This window comes from Alligator sinensis, unplaced genomic scaffold (genome assembly GCF_000455745.1).
Source record: "Alligator sinensis unplaced genomic scaffold, ASM45574v1 scaffold30_1, whole genome shotgun sequence".
NCBI classification, from domain to species: domain Eukaryota; kingdom Metazoa; phylum Chordata; order Crocodylia; family Alligatoridae; genus Alligator; species Alligator sinensis.
The window spans coordinates 609,198-628,798 of record NW_005842060.1 but is presented as its reverse complement, the minus strand read 5'-3'; the positions used below and the strand labels follow the sequence as shown (position 1 = coordinate 628,798).

The window sequence follows — 19,601 nt, the reverse complement described above, 5'->3', positions numbered from 1 at the left end:
AGCGTGTGCACATGTGTGTATGTTGGGAGGAGAGAGATTCAAGACAACCCTCCAATACTTAGATTCTATATCTGGAAAATTATAACAAATCTGTAAATTTTTCATATATAGAATCTAATAATGTGGGGTGGGGCACATCCCACATTCAGGTAAATATGGTAATCTCTTTTTGAGTCTGGCAAGCCTATGTTTCAGAGCTTTTGCTGGGGGGACAGGAAGGAATGATTTTTCCGTCATGAATGTTACTCAACAGTTAAGAAAGGGAGCGTGAGGGGTTGACCGAGGTCATTCATTTGCCTGTATTAAAAAAAAAAACTCACTGGCTAGACAGTCTTGCTTTTTGACTAGGGTCACAAATCACCAGAATTGTTCTTCTAGGTCAGATTTGCATGGAACGGGCGAGGGAGGCCGAGCAGTTACTTTCCACTGTAGCATAGGGCCCAGTTCTCTCCCTGGGATCTTCTAGGCATATATTAATCAATGGTTTCTCTGTCCCCACAGTGGCAGTGGATTGGCAGTGTCCTCATCTCCTCTGCTCTTACTTACAGCATGTACAGGGTTTTTGGGGGTATTGTGCTTTATAATTGGGTGTGAAGTTTAAAGCAGTCATGTTGGGGGAATCCTTGGGTAAATTTTGCCTGTGAACACAAGGGACTGGATTCAAGAGACCCTTCCAGTCTTATGCTCCATAATCAAAGGGGCTTAAGAAATAGCTTCAGTAAGGTCTTATCCAGCCCAAAGCAGTTTCCCTAGTTGACAGCCCTTCAAGACTGAGCGCTGTTCCCTGTCTAGAATGGCACCTCTCCCCTTAAGAGTAATCATAGATACTTCTGTGGTCACAAGTGTACTTTTCCCAGCTTCTAAAAGCTTTGTTCATGCAATGTAAACTTTTATGGGAGTTAAAAACCTAAAGCAGGCTCCCAGTGGTGGAGCTATAAATGGGGATAGTCAGCTAGGGACCAAGAAATCTCCCTAGATCTTCCCCCTCACTACTTCCAAAATAAAACCCTGTATCTGGTGGGATGAGGGAAACACCCCTGGTGCAGAGCAGTGACCCTTTTTAAAAAAAGCCCACGAACAGGGTTGTTGAACAGCCAAGAATATTTTACTGCCACAGATAACATCTATATCTTTTCTGCTGGGCCTGTTGTCAGTCACTTCCATATTTCTGGATGTAAACACGGATGAATCTCAAGACTTAGCAGTTATACCTGACAGGAAGCAGGGCTTTTTTTTTTTTATAAGTTCTCCTCTGCTTAAGCAGTTTTGTGACTGATATGCAGCAGTGATATTTTTGGTTTTGCTGTACCTCTAGCCTTTGCCTGTCATAACACAGCATCTCATGTGGCTCTGGATCTTTTTCACTCAATCAGTTCTTCAGTCAGCAATCAACTCACATTCTAGGTCAAATGATAGTTTTAAAAACTTGGAACCATATACAGTCTCTGTTTATGAAAATAACACCCAATTATGTCAATATAGGTCACATGGTAAAGTGCAAAGTGATGGAGGAAAATGTTTAACAATGTCACCGGGAAAGAGGAACTCAGGGACCAAATATTCTAGACAAAAGTGTTTATGTTTGTAATAAGAGGCTTTTAATCACTTTATAAAATAAAAAACTAAAGACTCGCTATTTGGGCCAATTTGACTGGAGCGTCTCTGGACCATTTTTTAAATAGAATTTTGGCCAAATGCAAAAGTTTTACTAAAAGAAGATGCGGACAACAGGAGTCTCAACATTTTGAAACTGACACCAGCTTTTTTGATAAGAGTGTGTTCAACTAACCCCTTTATGTATTCCTTTCATTCTCATCATTTCCCTGATGCTCTGATACTTGGAGCCCCTCCCTGACTAAATCAACCAGTCCTTTACCTTCTCTTCCTAATACTACTCAATTCACTTTTTTCCAAGAAGCCCATAAGCCCCAGGTCTCACCGGAGGTTCCTAATAAATTACATGGCTAAACATCCAATAATGAAAACAAAATCAGACAACACTATTTTGGAACTAACATGACATTTGCTAACGTTACTTAATCAGTCTGTCACTACTTCCCATTCCCCATTCAGATGTTGTCTATTTGGATTAGAGACATGGTCTTCCTACAGATCTATAAAGTACCCAGCATAAGATGGCATCCTATAAATAACAGCCACAACAATTACCTTTCTCCACTTGTTCTCGTGCTTGCTGATTAGTCATTCCAGGGTATGGACACACTCCTAGACTGAAGGTCTCCCACAGAAGGATCCCAAAGCTCCACACATCACTCTCAGAAGTGTATCTCCCTAAAGGAAGGAAAAATGGGTAATATAAAGAGATTATACATTTCTTGCATGGCTAACATTACCCATTTTGTGAGATTAAGTGTAATAACTGAACTGTAGCTTTTAATGAACACACGTTCTCAGATTTCAAGTGATTAGCAGCCAATTAATTGAAGACCAAATATTTAGAAACCATATACAAGTTCTAGGATTTGATGGACAGTTCTGTTATTAGATATAGAGATTTATGCAGGGCACACGGCTAAGAAAATGCAAATGATTGGATTCCTGCTATTTTGTTTTCCCGATGAATCAAGATCTCCTTTTCCCTAATGTCCAGTAACCTTTGAAAGGAAAGAAGGGAAAAGATTAAACTCTCAGTGTCTCTGAACTCTGTGAATACTTTGTTTTCTTAATCAACTAACCTTTTTCAATTCCCAATGGAACATGACAATCAGTAATTTAATGAGCAATTAAATGGAATGCAGCACATAAATCAAATAAATACATAAAATAAAATTAGTGTTCAGAAAGAAGTTAAAATTGGCATAGCTGTTATTAAGATCTTCTAAATGTGACAAAGCATGCTGTCAGGCCAAAGTGTTTTTTTTTTTTATGAATCAGCACTACACTAAACAGCTCTTGGAATAGGTTTTTTGTAGTGTCTGAGAGTGGCTTTTTACTGTGACAAAGCCACCAATCCACACATGCCTTCTTTTGGACAGTGGGTACTTTATCATTGAGAAAAATGAAAGCAACCTCTCTTATCACCCTTGAAATTTGAAATTTAAAGATCCATTAAACCATATCAAGTATAGAGAAGCAGTTTTCCCCACAGTTGCCTGTTTATAAAATAAAAAGGCCAACATTTTTAGAAGTGCTTTTGAGTGTCTCTCCTAAAGTAACCTAAAATAAGGGACCTATTTGTCAAAACTGGTAAAAAACCATCCTATGAAAATAGGGCATTTTCCCAGTGTTTGAACTACATTAAACTGAATTTAAACACTCCAAAATCACTAATCATTTTTGAAAATTTTGGCCTACAGTTTTTACTAATGAAACTTAAATTGTGCTTTAAATACAATAATAGTTTTGTTCCTGAAGCCCCAGGTTAAAGAAAGGCTGTGGTTAGACTTCTGATGCTCTGTGGAGAAAGAGACAGCTCTTGGGAGCTTAGAGAGTGTCACTACAGTGGTCAAAGGCTGTAATGCCTCTGTTTTCCCTGTGTGGATTCCCATCTAAAAAGCAAGCTTGAGCAAGGAAGTGAATACAGAAATATGACAATTATGACATCATAAAACAAACAATATATTTACAAGAGTCTCTTAAAAATGCACATATGGGTCTAGTACTAAGAGCACTACTACACAATAAAATGTTTGGGGTCTTGGGCCACAGGAAAATCTGCATATGCTTGTGCACTGGTAATCAGCTCTTGACATTTTAACACACCATTTCTTTCTTTTGTGTGCATCTTGCTCCTCACTCCTGCTCTGCCCCATTTTCAGGACTGCTGTGTCTTGCCGATGCATACAGATTATTATTTTAAACCTAGGATATGTTTTTCTTTTTACAGCTCAAATGAAGTACATGTAAATGATAGTGACAGTTGGGGCTGTGTTAACTGTTCTGACGTCAGGAAGTTTGGTTTGCACTTAAACTAAATATCATTTCCAGCTGTGTTAAATTAGCTTGCCTGCCTAGTAGGCAGTAATTATGGACATTCACTGTGCTGCTGGTGGTAAGATTAGTTTTCTTGTCTGTATATCAACTCTCTTCAGAGTTTGGCATCCAGTAATTTAACACTTTTCATTAAAGTCATTCAGTGGATACAAGTTACAAGTAATTAGTTTCTTAAGAAAGTACAAGTTTAGAAGAGTCAATTACTTTCTCAGTATGATGATATCTGGGCAGAGAAAGGGCATGCTGTTTATATATATGATTATTTATTAGCTGTATAAAGAAGTGAAAAGAATTATAGTGGATGATCACATTAAACAAATATATATGGTATGCATTTTTTTTAAGAGCACCAACATTGTAAGTGTAAAAGGAACACACTTTTGCCTGTGTGTATAATTTTACTGGATGCTTTTCAGAGTATTTCTTTTAAACGCTGAACACTGATTTTAGTCACACAACCCCAGATGAAAACAATGGGGGGAAAATCCTAGTCCTATTGAAGTTAGTGACAACTCCAGCTAAATTCAGTAGTAATGGGGTTTAACTCTAGGAACTTCCTGACTAGTCTCAGAATATACAATTTTGAAGCTATTTACAAAAAAGCTTTTCTCCATTTCCATAGAAACTTTACATGGTATATTATTGCTGTCCCTCTTCCCACAGTAAAAATGTGATAAACATTTTGACTGACACACAAAGATGTGGATCCTTGTTAATTTTTGCTCCATTTTTTCTTCCTGATGCCTAAAAAAACCCCTGCATATACTTGCAGTCATTTTAACACATCTTATATGCAATTTTCAACTAAACAGCAAGCTGTGCACCTTTGTATCGCATATTTGAACAATGCTGAAAGGAGTGAGAACATCTTTAATAGTTCTGTAATTTTGGATACCTGGCTGATAGGCAACTTTTGTGACTTTATCAAAAGTCTGAAAAGCCAAATATGTCTGGAAACAATCCAAATTACATTTTTAAAATATAAATATTGCTAAGTAAGTAAGTTCACTTCAAACTAATTTGGAATGTATTTACTCACTGTCTTCCAAATCTGTTAAGTGGCATAAAGCTCTGTGTTCTACTCTACTGAAAGGCAGGGAGAGTAGCAAATGCAAGCAGAAGAGCAACAAAATAATGGAAGTCTCCCATTCATCCTAACACTGAAGAAGCATGTACACAGTTCAGAAATAGGGTATTACTGGGATAAACTTGTGATTTCTTTGCAAGATCGCATGCCTTAAACTAATGTATTTTTTGGACTAACCTTAATGCTGTTAAAAAGCTATGCTAGTACATATGCACAAATGGCCTGATAATCAGAGGTGTTGAGCTTGCAATTTCCACTGTATTCAGTAAAAATTATTGGCGCATCTGTAAATCAGTCCATATTTCATTCATTTCATATTTCACTGAATACACAAAGACTTGTCAATCATTTCCTTTCTGTATTTCAGCAGTGTTTCACCATAAAATGAGATCAATTGAAGAGACCAAGCTTAGTTCCAGTAACGATATGACATTTGTACTTGTCCAGAATCTATTTATTAGTTGGTAGCAGGTTGTATCCCTATTCTCTACTCTTTATGTACCTGACAAGCTGCCAGGTCTCTCCCTTTTTGCAGCCAGCATAGTAATGATTTTATGTTTTACTGTCTACTGAATAAATGTAAATACTTCATAAAATTAAAACAAACAGAAAGACCTACATTTCCACACTGAATGAATGCACAAAACAGTAACAGTTCTGCAACCTGAGCAGTAGCAACAAAAAAGCATCTCTCAGTACATACAATAACCAAGGGTAGATGCCCATTAAACAGCATGTTAATGATTTTCCAGAGGGAAAACTTCTATCCTCATGCTGCTAAATTCAGTGCTGTACAGGACATAGTGCAAGGACTGCTTATACTTTACTTGGACCCTATTTTGTGGGTTAAATGGCATTCAAGCATGATGAACAGGTCATAAGATGGCTCTTTACAAATGGGTGAATTTTACTCATAGGAGCCATACTGTGAATCAAAGAATTACGGCTCGCAATACCGCTTATTACTCAAAAACAGTTTATAAATGGCCAAGGATCCAGATTTTCCATTTGCCGCAGAAAAAACTCAGTAAAACCCAGATTTTTCTCATTTAGAGGAGAAAAACAGGAAATGGTGGGTTTTCCCTTGCAGGCTGACAAAGTTTCAGTCTGCAAGGGGCAGGGGGGAGCGGGAGGAGGGCGACCAGGCAGGGGTGCTATGGGCATGCACGTGGCCACCAGGCAGCCTAGACAGTAGCTCCCAGCAGGTAAGTCTGGTGGTCAGGGAGGGGGAATTGAGCCCCCCATAGTGTAGTGAGGGATGGAGTTGGCAGGGCTGGGGGCGCTGCCCAGCGAAGGCAGTGCATGGGGCTCCAGGCTTGAGGCCTGGAGCTGGAATGCATGATCGCAGGGCCCCAGCAGGGAGCAGGATGCGGGTGGGGAGTGAAGGGCACCGGCAGGGCCCAGCGGGCTATTTGTGGGAAGTAAGGGGCACCAGTGGGGGGGTGAGCTGTGGGTAGGGAGTGAGGGGCACCAGCAGGTCCTAGGCGGCTATGGGTGGGGAGTAAGGGGCATCAGCAGGGGTATGGGAGTGGGGTGGGGAGTGAGAGGCACCAACAGAAGTGAGGAGGTTGTGGGTCAGGAGTAAGGGGAAATGGCATGGCCAGTGCATCAGCATATTAGGGCTGCTCGGCACCACAAAGCCGGTGCTGTAGCTGGACCCGAGTCCTGGTGAGTGAAGAGGGCAGTGGGAGCTCTGATTTTCCATGATAAAAAACCCAAAATCAAACACCAAAATTTATATGTATTTAGAATGTATTTTATTATAGTGTTTGAGTAACTGGCAGGTTTCCACACTGCTTTAAAATTATAAATATATCAATAAAACATTGTGTTCAACTATTACATACAGAGAGAGAGATTTCATTTTAATCATGGAAAAACATGGATTTTGGCAGCAGGGGGTTGGGGGGGGTGGAGTTTAATCAGAGAATTTGTGATTTTTGATCAGAGAAAACCAGGATCCCTGTGCATGACACACATACAAGCCAAGCACCAACTTCCAGCTCACATACTGCTTAACTGCCTGTTTCCTAATTAGAACATATTTTCTAATTTCACTTAAAAAAGAGCCCAATCTGGCTTTTTCTATTTTTGTTCTCAAGCTATTACCCATCATGTTATGGGCCATTTCCCTCCACCCACAAATAGCACCATTTTATTTATTTTCAAGACAACACCAGAATGATGCATATAATTGAAGGTTAAAACGACAAGTTTTAAAATACATAAAATCAGTTACAAACCTCTTCTTCCAGGATTTATGTAATTGAGTTTTTAGGGTGTTAAAATTATCTCCAGTTTTCCGAACAAAGCTAAAACAAACACCACCATAATTCTGAGGAACCTCATGCTCATGTTGCTAATGATTATCTTTGGATGAATGACTTGGTAGCCAACTGAAACTGTTGAGCCCTAGCTCAAATCTGGGATCGTGTCCGGTATGTAAAGGCCAATAAAGATATCAGGGGTGAAAGTATAAAGAAGATTTATTGTTAGCAATATAAGGTGTAAGCGGAATAATTTTATGTAACAAGCACACAGATTTTTAATTTTAAGCATCTTTTATACAGGAGTATTGGACCTTTATAAGCATTCTTGTTTGTTAATTGGTTATAAGGGAGTGACGCAAGGAGTTTTTTATTGAGCATGTCTCTATACCTGTGTTTTAGCTATGTATCTCATTTACATACATGTATGTTTTATTAGCATTTTTTTTTTTTTACCTAGGGGTGTGATTTTTAGTATTTAAATTAGCTCTTTGCCCTAGTCCTCTGATTTTGCTTTTGTTTTTAAGCCTCCTTTATCTAAGACTGTCTCCTCCTTATCATTGCAGATGGGCATTAGTTATATAACAGAGACTTTTGCTTGGGCTTTGTATAGTGGTTTTTAGGTCAAACTTGACATTCCCCTCTCTGGAGCATTTTTAATTATTTTTATTATAATTGTTTTATTTAATTTGTTTTAACATAAATCTAGTATTTTTAGTTTTTTTTGTTTGTAAAATCATTTGATTTATCTTAGGCCTGAAGATAGATAAGAAGACAGGTAAATATTGTATATCGCAACAGGCCATAATCTTTATAACACAAAATAAAACAACCATATTAAATAACTGTTTTAATCATCTAAAATTGGGAAGCCAGGAAGTTAACTAGGATAAGTCTAAGCCAGATGATTTTAGACATTTTTTTGAGGGTCAAAAATTTTTTTTGTTGTAAAAGGTTTTTTTTTTTTTTTTATGAGTAGGAGTGGACAGATCAGGGTGTCTCACAATAAAACTTTGAACAATTTTATAATAAGGCTTGTAAAATTTAATTAAAGATTGACAAATTATTTAAAGTTTTTTTTTTTGAATAGGAATTTTAAGTCTTTTATTGGCTTTATTTTTTATTGTTTTTTGTTTTTGGTCTTGGAGTCTGTAGGGTTTTTTTTTTGTTTTGGTTTAGCCACCGGCTTTAGGCAACTGGAATGTATTTAAGTCTTGATTTTTTTGAGCTTTGTGGCCGTCGGGGTCGTTAGAAGTACCCTATATGGGCCTTTTTATCTGGCTTGAAGTGGTTTTTTGTTTTAATTTTTTATAAGGATGTAACTCTCAGGTAATAATCGATTTTTTGGAGCAGGAGACTGGTCTTGTGTTTGTAGCATATCTCGTATCTGCTGATGGATGGAAGACAAAACAGAAACCAAGGACTATATATATTTTTTAATTATTTTTTTTTTTTAAAACATGTATTTGTTGTTTAGTATTTATGGGCAGACTTAGAGGGTAAGGCTTATTATATATAATCTTAAATGGGCTTAATCCCAATTTAGAATGTGGTGCGACCCTTACTCGTAACAGGGTCAAGGGTAGGGCCTCTGGCCATTTGAGTCGAGTATCTTGGTAAATTTTTGTAAGGTGTCTTTTTAAGGTTTGATTTATATGTTTTATCTTTTTATTGCACTGAGGTCTCTAAGGGGTGTGTAAATGTCAGCTGATTTTTAGGAACTCAGAAACTTTCTGAGTAATTTGTGTAATGAAATGTGGGCCATTGTCTGACCCTATTCCTTTTGGAAGTCTGAAGCGAGGTATAATTTTTTGTAGGAGTGTTTTGACTATTTTTTGGGCTTGGGCAGTCCGACATGGGAAGCACTTAACCCAATTAGAGAAAGTGTCCACAAACACAAGGAGATATCTCATCCCTTGTTGCCGGGGCAACTTAGTAAAATTTATCTGTTATTTTTTTTTTGGCCCATTGCCTATTCTCTGATGTCTTGAATTTTTTGGGGGGGTTTTTTTGGGTTTTTTTTTTGGCAGACCTCACATGTTTTTGATATCTCCTTGGCAGCCTCTTTTAATCCCACTCCAGTTATATAGTGACTGATTTATCTTATTAGGGCCCTGGGTCTGTAGTGGGTATTATGATGAGTGTTTTTTATTATCGCATGAACCCAGGCAGCTGGGATGATAATGCGGCCATCTTTTCCTACCAGCCACCCGTGGTTTTTTTTTTTTTTTGTTTGAAACTTTTTTATTAATTGTTTGTTTTTTAGATTTGGTCTTGAAGAATAAACAGCTTTTAATGTTTGTAGGTAGTTATGTATAAGATCTGGTGTGTCAGCCATAGATGGCAGCAGTGTTGTTGGATTTATAGTGTGAGAAATGGCCAATTTTATTTCAGGCTCATCTAGGAGGATGGCCTGATATTAAGCCATTTGTCCCGGGGTTAATCAGTTCCCTCCTTTCTGTTTTAGGACTGTAAGCATTATGTCCGGTAGTCTTAAGGCGGGTGTTTTAATGAGAGCCTGCTTTAACTGGCAGAATGTTTGTTTATACTCCTCAGTCCATTTGAGCACTTTTTTATTATCTTGTGTAGTTTTATATAGAGGTTTTGTAATAACCCCAGAATTTGGAATTTAAATCCTGCAAAAACCTACTGTATTTAAGAAGCCCCGTAATTATTTTTTTTGTTTTTGGGGGTGTTAGCTGGCATACAGCTTTTTTTTTTTTTAGGCAACAGGGCTCTCTGACCAGGCTGTAATTTAAATTTCAGGTATATAATTTTTTGGGATATGGGCTGTATTTTATTTTTGGACACCCGGTATTTTTTGTGTCCCAGAAAATTAAGGAGGCAAATTGTTTTTTTTAAGCAGCTTGTTTTAGTGGTGGCTGTTAAAAGCAAGTCATCTATATATTGTAAGAGAGCACAGGACAGTGGCAATTTTAGCTTATGTAGATTTTTGTTTAATGTAGTGTTGAATAGGGTTGGGCTGTTTTTAAACCCTTGGGGTAAGACAGTCCAGCAAAACTGAGTCTTGATGTTAGTATCTGGGTCTTTTTATTTAAATGTAAATATTTTTTGAGATCCCCTCTCTACCGGTATATAGAAGACAGCATTTTTTAAATCAATAACTGTAAACCAGTTATGATTTGGATTTAAGGCAGACAACAGGGTGTACGGGTTAGGAACTGCTGAATATATATTTATAACTATTTTATTTATAGCTCTCAAGTCCTGGACGAAATGATATTTATCACTCTTAGGCTTTTTTATAGGCAAGATGGATGTGTTAAAAGCTGATGTGTATTTATGGAGAAGGTTATATTTTAGGAACCGTTTAACTAACGGCTTTAGTCTTTTTTTGGCTTCCATCCGCATTGGATATTGTTTTATATATGGAGGCTGGGCCCCTGGCAAAAGTTGAATCTTTATAGGGTCAGCATTTTTAGCCTTCCCGGGTCGGTGACCTGCCCATATCTATGGAACAACAGCATCGAGCAGGCTTTGAGGAATATCCGGTGTATTTTTTTCTCGGAGAAGGCCGAGAAGGCAAGCCTATAAATGCCACCCCTTTTTAGGGGGCACTGTTAAAAACATTTGTCCATCTTGCAACGACAACGTAGCTTGTAGTTTACAGAGGAGGTCTCTCCCTAAAAGGGGAACGGGGCAGTCTGGCATGTATAAAAATTGATGGGTGACTTTGGCCTGCCCAAGATTACAGGTCATTGGCTGTAAAAAAGGGTCGTGTTATTGCCTTCCCTGTAACCCCTATCACCTGCACAGTCTTTTTATTTAAAGGTTTTAGTTTTTTGAGTTAAGACAGAATGGGCAGCACCTGTATTGACAAGAAAATGTATTAATTTATCTTTGTCTCTTAGTTGTATTTTAACTAGAGGCTTGTCAGGGGACACCGGGATCTGGGTTATTTTTTGGGGGGGGCCTCTGGTTCCCTTTAATCTGAATCTTTTTTAAAAGCAAACAGTTTACTGTTTTTTTTTTTTTTCCTGAACACTTTTTCGGTTAATAAATATTTGGTAAGCAATGTCTATTAGGTGGGAAATAGGCATATTTGTTGCTCCGTCCGTCTTTTGTAATTTTTTTTTAATGTCCGGTGTACTCTGACCTATAAAAATCATATTTATTATGCGAGCGTTTGATGTATCTTCCGGGTCCTCACGAGTATATTGTCTGAAAGTAGTGTAAATTTTTTTTAAGAAAGCACTCGGGGTCTCATTTGTCTCTTGTTGGACCTCATATATCTCATTAAAACTCTGAGGTTTTTTTATAGTATCTCTCAATCCTCGGGGGATAGATTTTTGATAGGCGCGGATAGAGATCATATCTTGGTCTGGTTTTTAATCTGGCCCCTGGGTGGGGACATGATCGTCCCTATTTCCTTGTAAGTTTTTTGTGGTAATTTCCTTTTCCACGTACTCATAGGCTTTGTCTTTTATCATTCTCCTCTCCTCTGGTGTCAACAGGATATCTAAAAGAGACTGAACATCTGCCCAGGTTGGGTTATGGGTTTTGAAAATTGTTTTAAACAGGTTTTGTATTTTTTTAGGATTTTTTTTTAAGCTGGGGGTATTGTTTTATTAATTATATAAATTTGATGTAGTGAAAGGAATGTGTTTAAAGGTTTGACGGTAAGTTGGCTGTCTCTTGTTTTTGAGAGGCCCTGGTATTATTTGTTTTTTTAGGGGAAATATCTTATTTCCTTCCCACGGCTAGGATCAGATTTCCTGTGATGTTTTTTTTTTAACCCTGGAGTCTGCTTTTAATTGTATTTTTTATCTATCTCCCGGGGTTATATCAGGAGAAATCGGGGAATCTGGAGATTGCCAAGCACCTGACGGCCAGGGTTGGTGTTGTTTTAGATTTTTAGGTCGGGGAGTGTTTTTAATCTCCGCCTCCAGGAGGGAAGAAGCAGGAAGAGCAGATGCCAACGAGGAATCAGATGAATCAGGAGAAGGAGGGGGAAGAGGAAGAGAATATGGTAAAGGCAACAGAGGGGGAAGAGCCTCTGGCTCCGGACAGTCCAGGACAGGATTTGCAGTTGGTCGAGCCCCAGCTATCTTATAGACCCCAATCCCCAATCTATATTCCTCCAAAACCTTTTTATCTTTATAAAGAGACATAAACGTCTGTGTATATATTAATTTTTTTTATTTATTATTTTGTCGGTAGAACAAAATCAATTGTAAGATGGTATTATAATTAACACTTTTTTCCGGAGGCCAATGTTTTTGATCATCTAGCTGATAGCGTGGCCACGCAGTTTTATAGAAGAATTTAGTTTTTTTCTTAGTTGTAGGATCTCTATTAAACTCTGCCCAATGTTTTAATATATAAGAGCGGGGGGTATATTTTTTAACCTTATTGTTAATAGTATCCATCTCAGGGCTGTCTTCTTGGTCCTGACCGTCCGACTTACCTGGGATTTAGGGATCTGTTTTTAGTCTTCGTTTTTATAGGGGAAAAATCACTGTTTTTGGACTCGGGCCAGACAGAATATTTATAGAGATAATCCCAGGCAGGCGTGCTGACGGTAGGCTTTATGTTTTTTTTTTATCTTTTTATCCAGGTGTCTGTTATTGGTATTTTTATTTTATGGCTTTGTATCGTTAGGCTATTGTTGCCTTAGCAATCCAGCTCCCCCTGAAACAAAAGTCTCACCGGGAAAAGAGATCCCGGGGCGCGCCTGATATTTGATAAGGAGGAGCCGTGTCTGGTCGTTAGTTAGTCCGGGCAAAGCTTATCTAAGGTAGTCCCATCTGGGGTGCCAAAAACTGTTGAGCCCTAGCTCAAATCTGGGATCGTGTCCGGTATATAAAGGCCAATAAAGATATCAGGAGTAAAAGTATAAAGAAGATTTATTGTTAGCAATATAAGGTATAAGCGGAATAATTTTATATAACAAGCACACAGATTTTTAATTTTAAGCATCTTTTATATAGGAATATTAGACTTCTATAAGCATTCTTGTTTGTTAATTGGTTATAAGGGAGTGACACAAGGAGTTTTTTATTGAGCATGTCTCTATACCTGTGTTTTAGCTATATATCTTATTTACATACATGTATGTTTTATTAGCTTTTTTTTTTTTTTACCTAGGGGTGTGATTTTTAATATTTAAATTAGCTCTTTGCCCTAATCCTCTGATTTTGCTTTTGTTTTTAAGCCTCCTTTATCTAAGACTGTCTCCTCCTTATCATTACAGATAAACATTAATTATATAACAAAAACTTTTGCTTAGGCTTTATATAATGGTTTTTAAGTCAAACTTAACACAATGATTTAGCTGCTTGCTAAGCATTATTACACAGGCATAATAATTGTTAAATCAGTAGCATTTTAGTACTCTGACTTTTGCTTTGTGGATGGGAAAATGTTTATTGCAAGGAAAAGGAAATCTTACCTCTGGAAGTATAATACATAGCCGTAATTGGACTGACACAACTTTATTTACACTGACAAGTTTTAACTGTTTGTTCCTTTAAATGGGACAAAGAAAAAAACTGCATTTTTATTCAGACCATGGTATGCTCCCTCTATACCTTTTTGTTTTAGGCAGGGCTCATTCAACAATAAATGGTTTAGGATGATATCTGCTTACCATAGTTGAGAGCCTCTGGAGCAGTCCACTTAATGGGAATCTGCTTCAAGCCTGAAGATGAATATACTCCATCATCCTCTTGACGAGACATTCCGAAGTCACTGATTTTCAGGACATTATTTTCACCTACCAGGCAGTTTCTTGCAGCAAGGTCCCTGAGTAAGAATAAGATATAGAAAACATCCTTTTACAACTTGAAAACATTGTGCTATTACATTTGCAATGCATTTATAATAGATGTGAAGAAAGATATTTTAAACATTTCCCATACCTTTTCTGTCACAGCTAACTAACTGTACCCACCAGTAGGTGTGCCTGCTTCACAATACATATACAATTCCTTGGGACCAAGTATATTCTCATTTAAATAATGAAATAAGTAAATACAAAGCAATTATATGCTGGGGCCACACTGCCCATCCCTACAGACAAACAGATCAGGTTTGATGCAGAATGTAACAAGGGAAATTAAAACTAGAAAGTTTGTTCCTGTAACCACATAAGAAATCAGAGAAGCCAGGGAACTATTTCTACCATGTCTAGGTCAGAACAAGACTTTCCACTAAAAAAGAAAAAACTATTCAGTAGCAGCAACAGGTCTTTGGGACAGCAATGAAAACAAACCCAGCAAACTCAGTGTTCAGAAAATGACTCGTAACCAGATTATATTTTTAGTCCCAAAGCAACATTTTTAAAGAAAAATATAATTTTAGAAAACTTTGAAATAAGTATTTACTTTTGAGACTCCTTTCTATGGCATTGGCAATAACTCCTGAGAAACCAACAGTTGTTTGTTTTCAGCCTGGATAGCTAGTATGCTAACAAACAGGTTGCTATACATAAGTAATCAAGAGAACCTGAAAATAATTAATACTATAAATTATAATTTGCTTTTAAATGTGTAGCTATGCTATTCATACGCAGCTGGTCAGCCAGTAGGAGGGCTGAAACACCTGTGCATCCCCACATCTGATCCTGCTGCAGTCAAACTAATGTATGATGAAGTCAATTAAGTTACTCCACTTTAAGAGAGGCATGAGATCAGAATAAGGCTCCAGCTCAGCAAATATGTAATTCTTTACAAATTATTAAATTAATATGAATGAGAGGCACATTTAGTTGTCTAAGCCCTCTCTACACATGCACATAAATTCAGGAGGTGTGACTGTGGAATTGCACATTAAATCCAATCATACCTTATTACTGGAGTAAGGGGAACTTGCTCCTTGGCTCCCCTTGCATTGGCAAGAAGCAGGCTCCTACAGCTGGGAACCCCTTTTGCTGAGGCAGTTTCCAGCTGTGAGGGCCATGTGCAGCTGGCACAGAGTCCTCTGCCTCATGGGGCTCTTGGTCCCAGCTGTGTGTGTGGTGCAGCAGGGACCAAAAGCCCCATTAGATGCAAGACTCTCAGTCCTGACTGTGCTACATAGGGAGCTGGGACCGAGACCCCTGTCTCAGGTACAGGCCTCAGCCTCTGCAGCCATGTGCAAGCAAATTAAAGCTGGATAGAAACCAGCTATCAAGTTATTACACACTTTCAAGCAATAGCTTTATAGTTGGCTGGACTTTTAAAGTCGTAGTTAATTTGCACACGTAGCCCATCTATGTTTATTGGGCAGTTACCAAGGTAATTGCACAATAGATGTAACATGGAGAGGGTGCCTGAGTGTGTGTACAACGGTTAGCTGCACCTGGTCTGTGTCAACATGGTTTACTTTAAGCTGCATGACAAGACTAGGAGGAGCGTGTACAGCCATTTGCTGGTGTTAGGAGCTGTGCAGGGCATCTGGTGCAAGTAACTCCAGGTGGGGAGAAAGGGGAGGTGGGATGGGGGGTGGAGGCTCTGTGGGAGGTAGGGGGGTAGTGGGTCCATGGGGGAGTTGTCTGTCCAGTCAGGGTTGGGCAGGAAGGATGGGGGAAGGAAGAACAGAGCCCTAGGGCTGCGCTCCAAATGCGTACAGGCATTTTATAGATTCGTGAAGCAGATCCAGACTCTGGGATGGCTGTGATGCCCCCTGGTGACCAAGCAATTCCTCTTCTACTCCAGCTCCTTGGGGACCCTCCCTTCTTACCTTGCCTGTTGTGCCTTGATGAAACTTGTATAATGTCTAGGGAGGCTGCCCCAGGGTCCCAGAGTATGCCTCAGTTTTTAGCCGGCTGGTACTTCCCATACCCAGCTGGCCCCAGCCTTGCCCCCTCAGGCATCAAGCTATGGCCCTCTTGGCCCTATCAGCGCATCAAGGCACCAGCTGCTTTATGGGCTATATTCTTGGCCTCTGTCCTCCCCTACAGCCACGCTCATGCCGTACTATATTAATTTGGAGGGGGGCCCATGGCTCCAGTGCAGCTTTTGGCCTTCAGACTGTGCAGCTTTGCCCAGGCTTTAGTTTTCCCAGCCGTGCCCCTTCTATTCTGGCTGAGCCCCTCAACCCAGGTCCACTGCCCCAGGCCTTGGCTCCTGGGCCCCAGCTCTGTCTCACACTCACAGGCTCCGAGGCCCTGGCCCTGTTCTGCACTCGTGCTGCAGACCTCTGACCCCAAGCCAGGCTCCTTTTACTCTGTATGGCCTTGGCCCTCCCAGCCTTTGTTTAACTCACCTAGCCCTCAGCCCTTGGAGTCCCAGACCCCAGGCTAGGCTACAGAGTGCCCCACTAGGCACCCCTCCATGGTGTCTTTCCTACCCTACAGCCACAAGCCGGACCTCCAGTACCAAACTTAAATGCAATGCAACACAAATACAAGCAGCCACTTCCAAACTAGAAGTCTTCCCCACTTTGGGTCAATGTCACTGTGTAAGCCATATTTCCCATGGAGCCTACTCCTCCCAGCTCTCCTGGGTAGCTTGAATGCCTGGTAGTCAGTTTCCCACAGCACTCCCAGGAGCAGCATGCAGGGCCAAACTACCTCCCTGGTTTCAGGCACTGGGCTTATGTGCCCCAAAGCACTGTCCCTTCCAGTCATATGACCCCAAAGCCACACGTACGAGTTTCTTCCCCTTTTGCCTAATGGCCAGCCTGCCCTTCCCTACTGCAGCCTAACTCAGCTGCTTGCAGTGTTCACTCTCCGGCTGCATGGCCGCCTGTCCCGCAGAACAAGCTTTAGCAGAACTAGCTTTTGCTCAGCTGTCAGCCCATCCAGCAAGGGTGGCCCGCTGCACTTTCCCCTTAAGGTAACAAGAGCCTCTAGCTTCCTGTTACAACTGGGTTAACCCATTCCTAATTTAAATTAGATCACCTCCTCAGGTGAACTAACTTAGATCGGGCCTGCCATTTTTTTAAGTCCTCTAAATGCCTTCACATATAGGCAATGAGATTGACCTAACTCTAGCTAGCCATTGATGTAACAGTGGAGATACCCTAGGAGTACATTCCTATGACTGAAATAGGTAAGAGAACTGTAAAATAGAATCAGGAGGTTTTAGTGCCTCTACCCATATAAAAGGTGCCCCAAATGGCTCCAAGGGCTAGGGGTGAAATCAGCTACACTGGAGTGAACAATGGAGTTTTGCCGTTGCCTTCAATAGAGCCAGGATTTCACTTCAGGTGTGTACAGGGTCTGAAATAGAAATCAATAGGGCTAGTCTCTAAAACCATGTGAAAAGGCTGATTAAAATCACAGCATTTTTCCTTAGCTGAATCAGACATGAGTTTTAAAAATGTTTTTGGTTTCATCTGAAAAAAAATGTCTATAAAGTGAGCTGATGCTTTTTCCTTGATGCTTAGTCTACTTAGAAACTCATAAAATATATTTGAAATAGGTCCTGATTACAATATTTAATAGTCCCTTACAATCAGGGCACATAATCTGCATGTTTCTATATGCTAATTTTCTTTTAAGTAATGTAATGGAACCAGTGTTTATCTCAACTAAGAGTCCAAAAGTCTATTTTTATGAATATCAAGTTGTTACTGAGTATATTTGAAGAAGTTGAGCACAAATGCTATATTTTTGCTAGAGGCAAGAATTATTGTGTCTTATGTCTTCTAATCTAGTGGACCACCTGCATAGTTGGGAGGGACTTTAAAGATGTTTACAGTTAGGTCCACAATACTTCACCCACAAAAAAATCCTAGTCTCTTGCATTTTTCCTGGACCACCATGGCTCATCCCAACACCACCACATTTTTTAGATGTTTGCCACAGAACCATTATTCTAAAGACCAACCACAAAAAGATTTTACTTTTCAAAAGTAAAATTTTAACCATTAACCAACAGAGGTTAACCAAGCCAGATCATTCCATCTGCCAAGCTGTTCCAGAAACCTGGGGAGAGAGGCACAGCTGAGAGGGGATGGTCCAGTGGTTAGAGTATAGGCCTGGAACTTGGGAGACCAGGCTCAGTTGCCAGCTCCACCAGAGATTATCCTGGCCAACTTTAGACAAATCACTTGATCCCTTTGGACTTCAGTTCTCCACCTATGAAACAGCAGTAATAATACAACACCCTTGTGAGATAGTGAGGTGAGGAAAGAACCTAGGAAGATTGTGAGGCACCCGGCTAACTATAAATAGTTATAGTTACAAGACATGGGCAGAAAGGGATGTGTGATTGCAATAGGGTTAAATGCCCCATTAGGGTTAAAAGCAGGTTAAACCAGTGATTCTCAACCAGGGTGCCAGGGAGCCTTAGGGTGCTGCAGGAACCTTAGACGGGTGCCACAGGAAGTGTGAGAAGATAAGCAGGTAAGGGCAGGCACAGGCTCTCCTCTCCCTGCACTGCTGCTTCCTGGGCCCCAGTGCCTGGTCCCTTTGCAAAGATAAAAGCACTGTAGCAAAGGAGTTAGTTTTCAAAATGAGGGCTTCTCAGTTCACAAAGGTTAGAGAGGTGCCTTGTATCGAAAAAGGCTGAGAACCACTGGGTTAGGCTATACAAAGTTCTAAGCCTCTTGAAAGGCCTATTTTGTTCTCTTTGAATACAACCTGCTTTTTTTCATCTCTAAATTGCCTTTTTCCTTGTTTTCTGCATTAGGTATGCCTGTTGTCTGCTCTTTCCTTTGGGCTTTTTTTGCAGAGCCTCTTGGCCACCCTCTCACTGTTAATTTTAGGCATAGACTTTTCTAATTTGATGTTTTTTAAAGCTGTTTTGTTGAACCTCATTACACTGACATTTATATCCTCATATTTCCTGAATTGCACAGGTTTTCCTGAGATGAATACCGATTTCTTCACTGTTTCATGCTGACCCTTCTGATCCTGAGTTAGGCCTGATGGCAAAGGTACCTCAGCAGCTTAATCTTCAGTAGTAAAAACTCTTGTTAAGTCCTGATGCAACATGGCTTGTACTTTGGCCACACTGACTCCTCCGCAAATTTAGCATCAGCATCTTACAAAAAAGGGAATTTATAGAAATATTACTTTATTGCCTTTGAAAATGGACATGTGTTTTAATTTTCCTGTAGCTTCCACAGCTTTAAAAAGAATTTTTTTTAAACTTTCACTGCTCTTGTGGAGATAATTCTCTTTCTCTCTGTTGCTGTGGGAAATGGCTTATTTGGTATAGTGATCTTGTTCTGAGCCTGCAGCCTCATTTCACAGTGAAGGTTACTCATTTAGGAATATATTTTTCTCTATGCCCATCTCTTTGGTATTTGCTTAGTTTACATCAGGCTGCTTAGTTGTTCTTTAACATATTCCTGTTCTTCCCAGACAGCAACTTCTGAAGGCTGAGAAATCCAAATATTTC

General features: G+C 39.7%; 2 protein-coding genes across 7 annotated transcripts in view; one reads left to right on the top strand and one right to left on the bottom strand.

The window, feature by feature from the left end:
* FER (FER tyrosine kinase) overlaps positions 1 to 19,601 on the bottom strand; it is a 340,335-nt gene that overhangs the window by 3,088 nt on the left and 317,646 nt on the right. For both annotated transcript variants that reach the window (XM_025203513.1, XM_025203514.1), the window contains 2 exons: positions 13,919 to 14,073; positions 2,170 to 2,292 (listed from right to left, as the gene is read on the bottom strand). In XM_025203513.1, the coding sequence (XP_025059298.1) occupies positions 2,170 to 2,292; positions 13,919 to 14,073 (278 nt within the window). The remainder of the gene's footprint in view (positions 1 to 2,169; positions 2,293 to 13,918; positions 14,074 to 19,601) is intronic.
* The window catches only part of PJA2 (praja ring finger ubiquitin ligase 2), a 255,895-nt gene that overhangs the window by 208,617 nt on the left and 27,677 nt on the right, over positions 1 to 19,601 (top strand). For 2 of the 5 annotated variants that reach the window (XM_025203523.1, XM_025203522.1), the window contains exon 11: positions 19,057 to 19,134. The exons of 1 other annotated variant lie outside the window; for it this stretch is intronic. The gene's annotated coding sequence lies outside the window, so the exon portion shown is untranslated. Of the gene's footprint in view, positions 1 to 19,056; positions 19,498 to 19,601 lie in introns of those variants that run through there. 2 more of the 5 variants (XM_025203521.1, XM_025203525.1) reach the window with 2 other exon arrangements.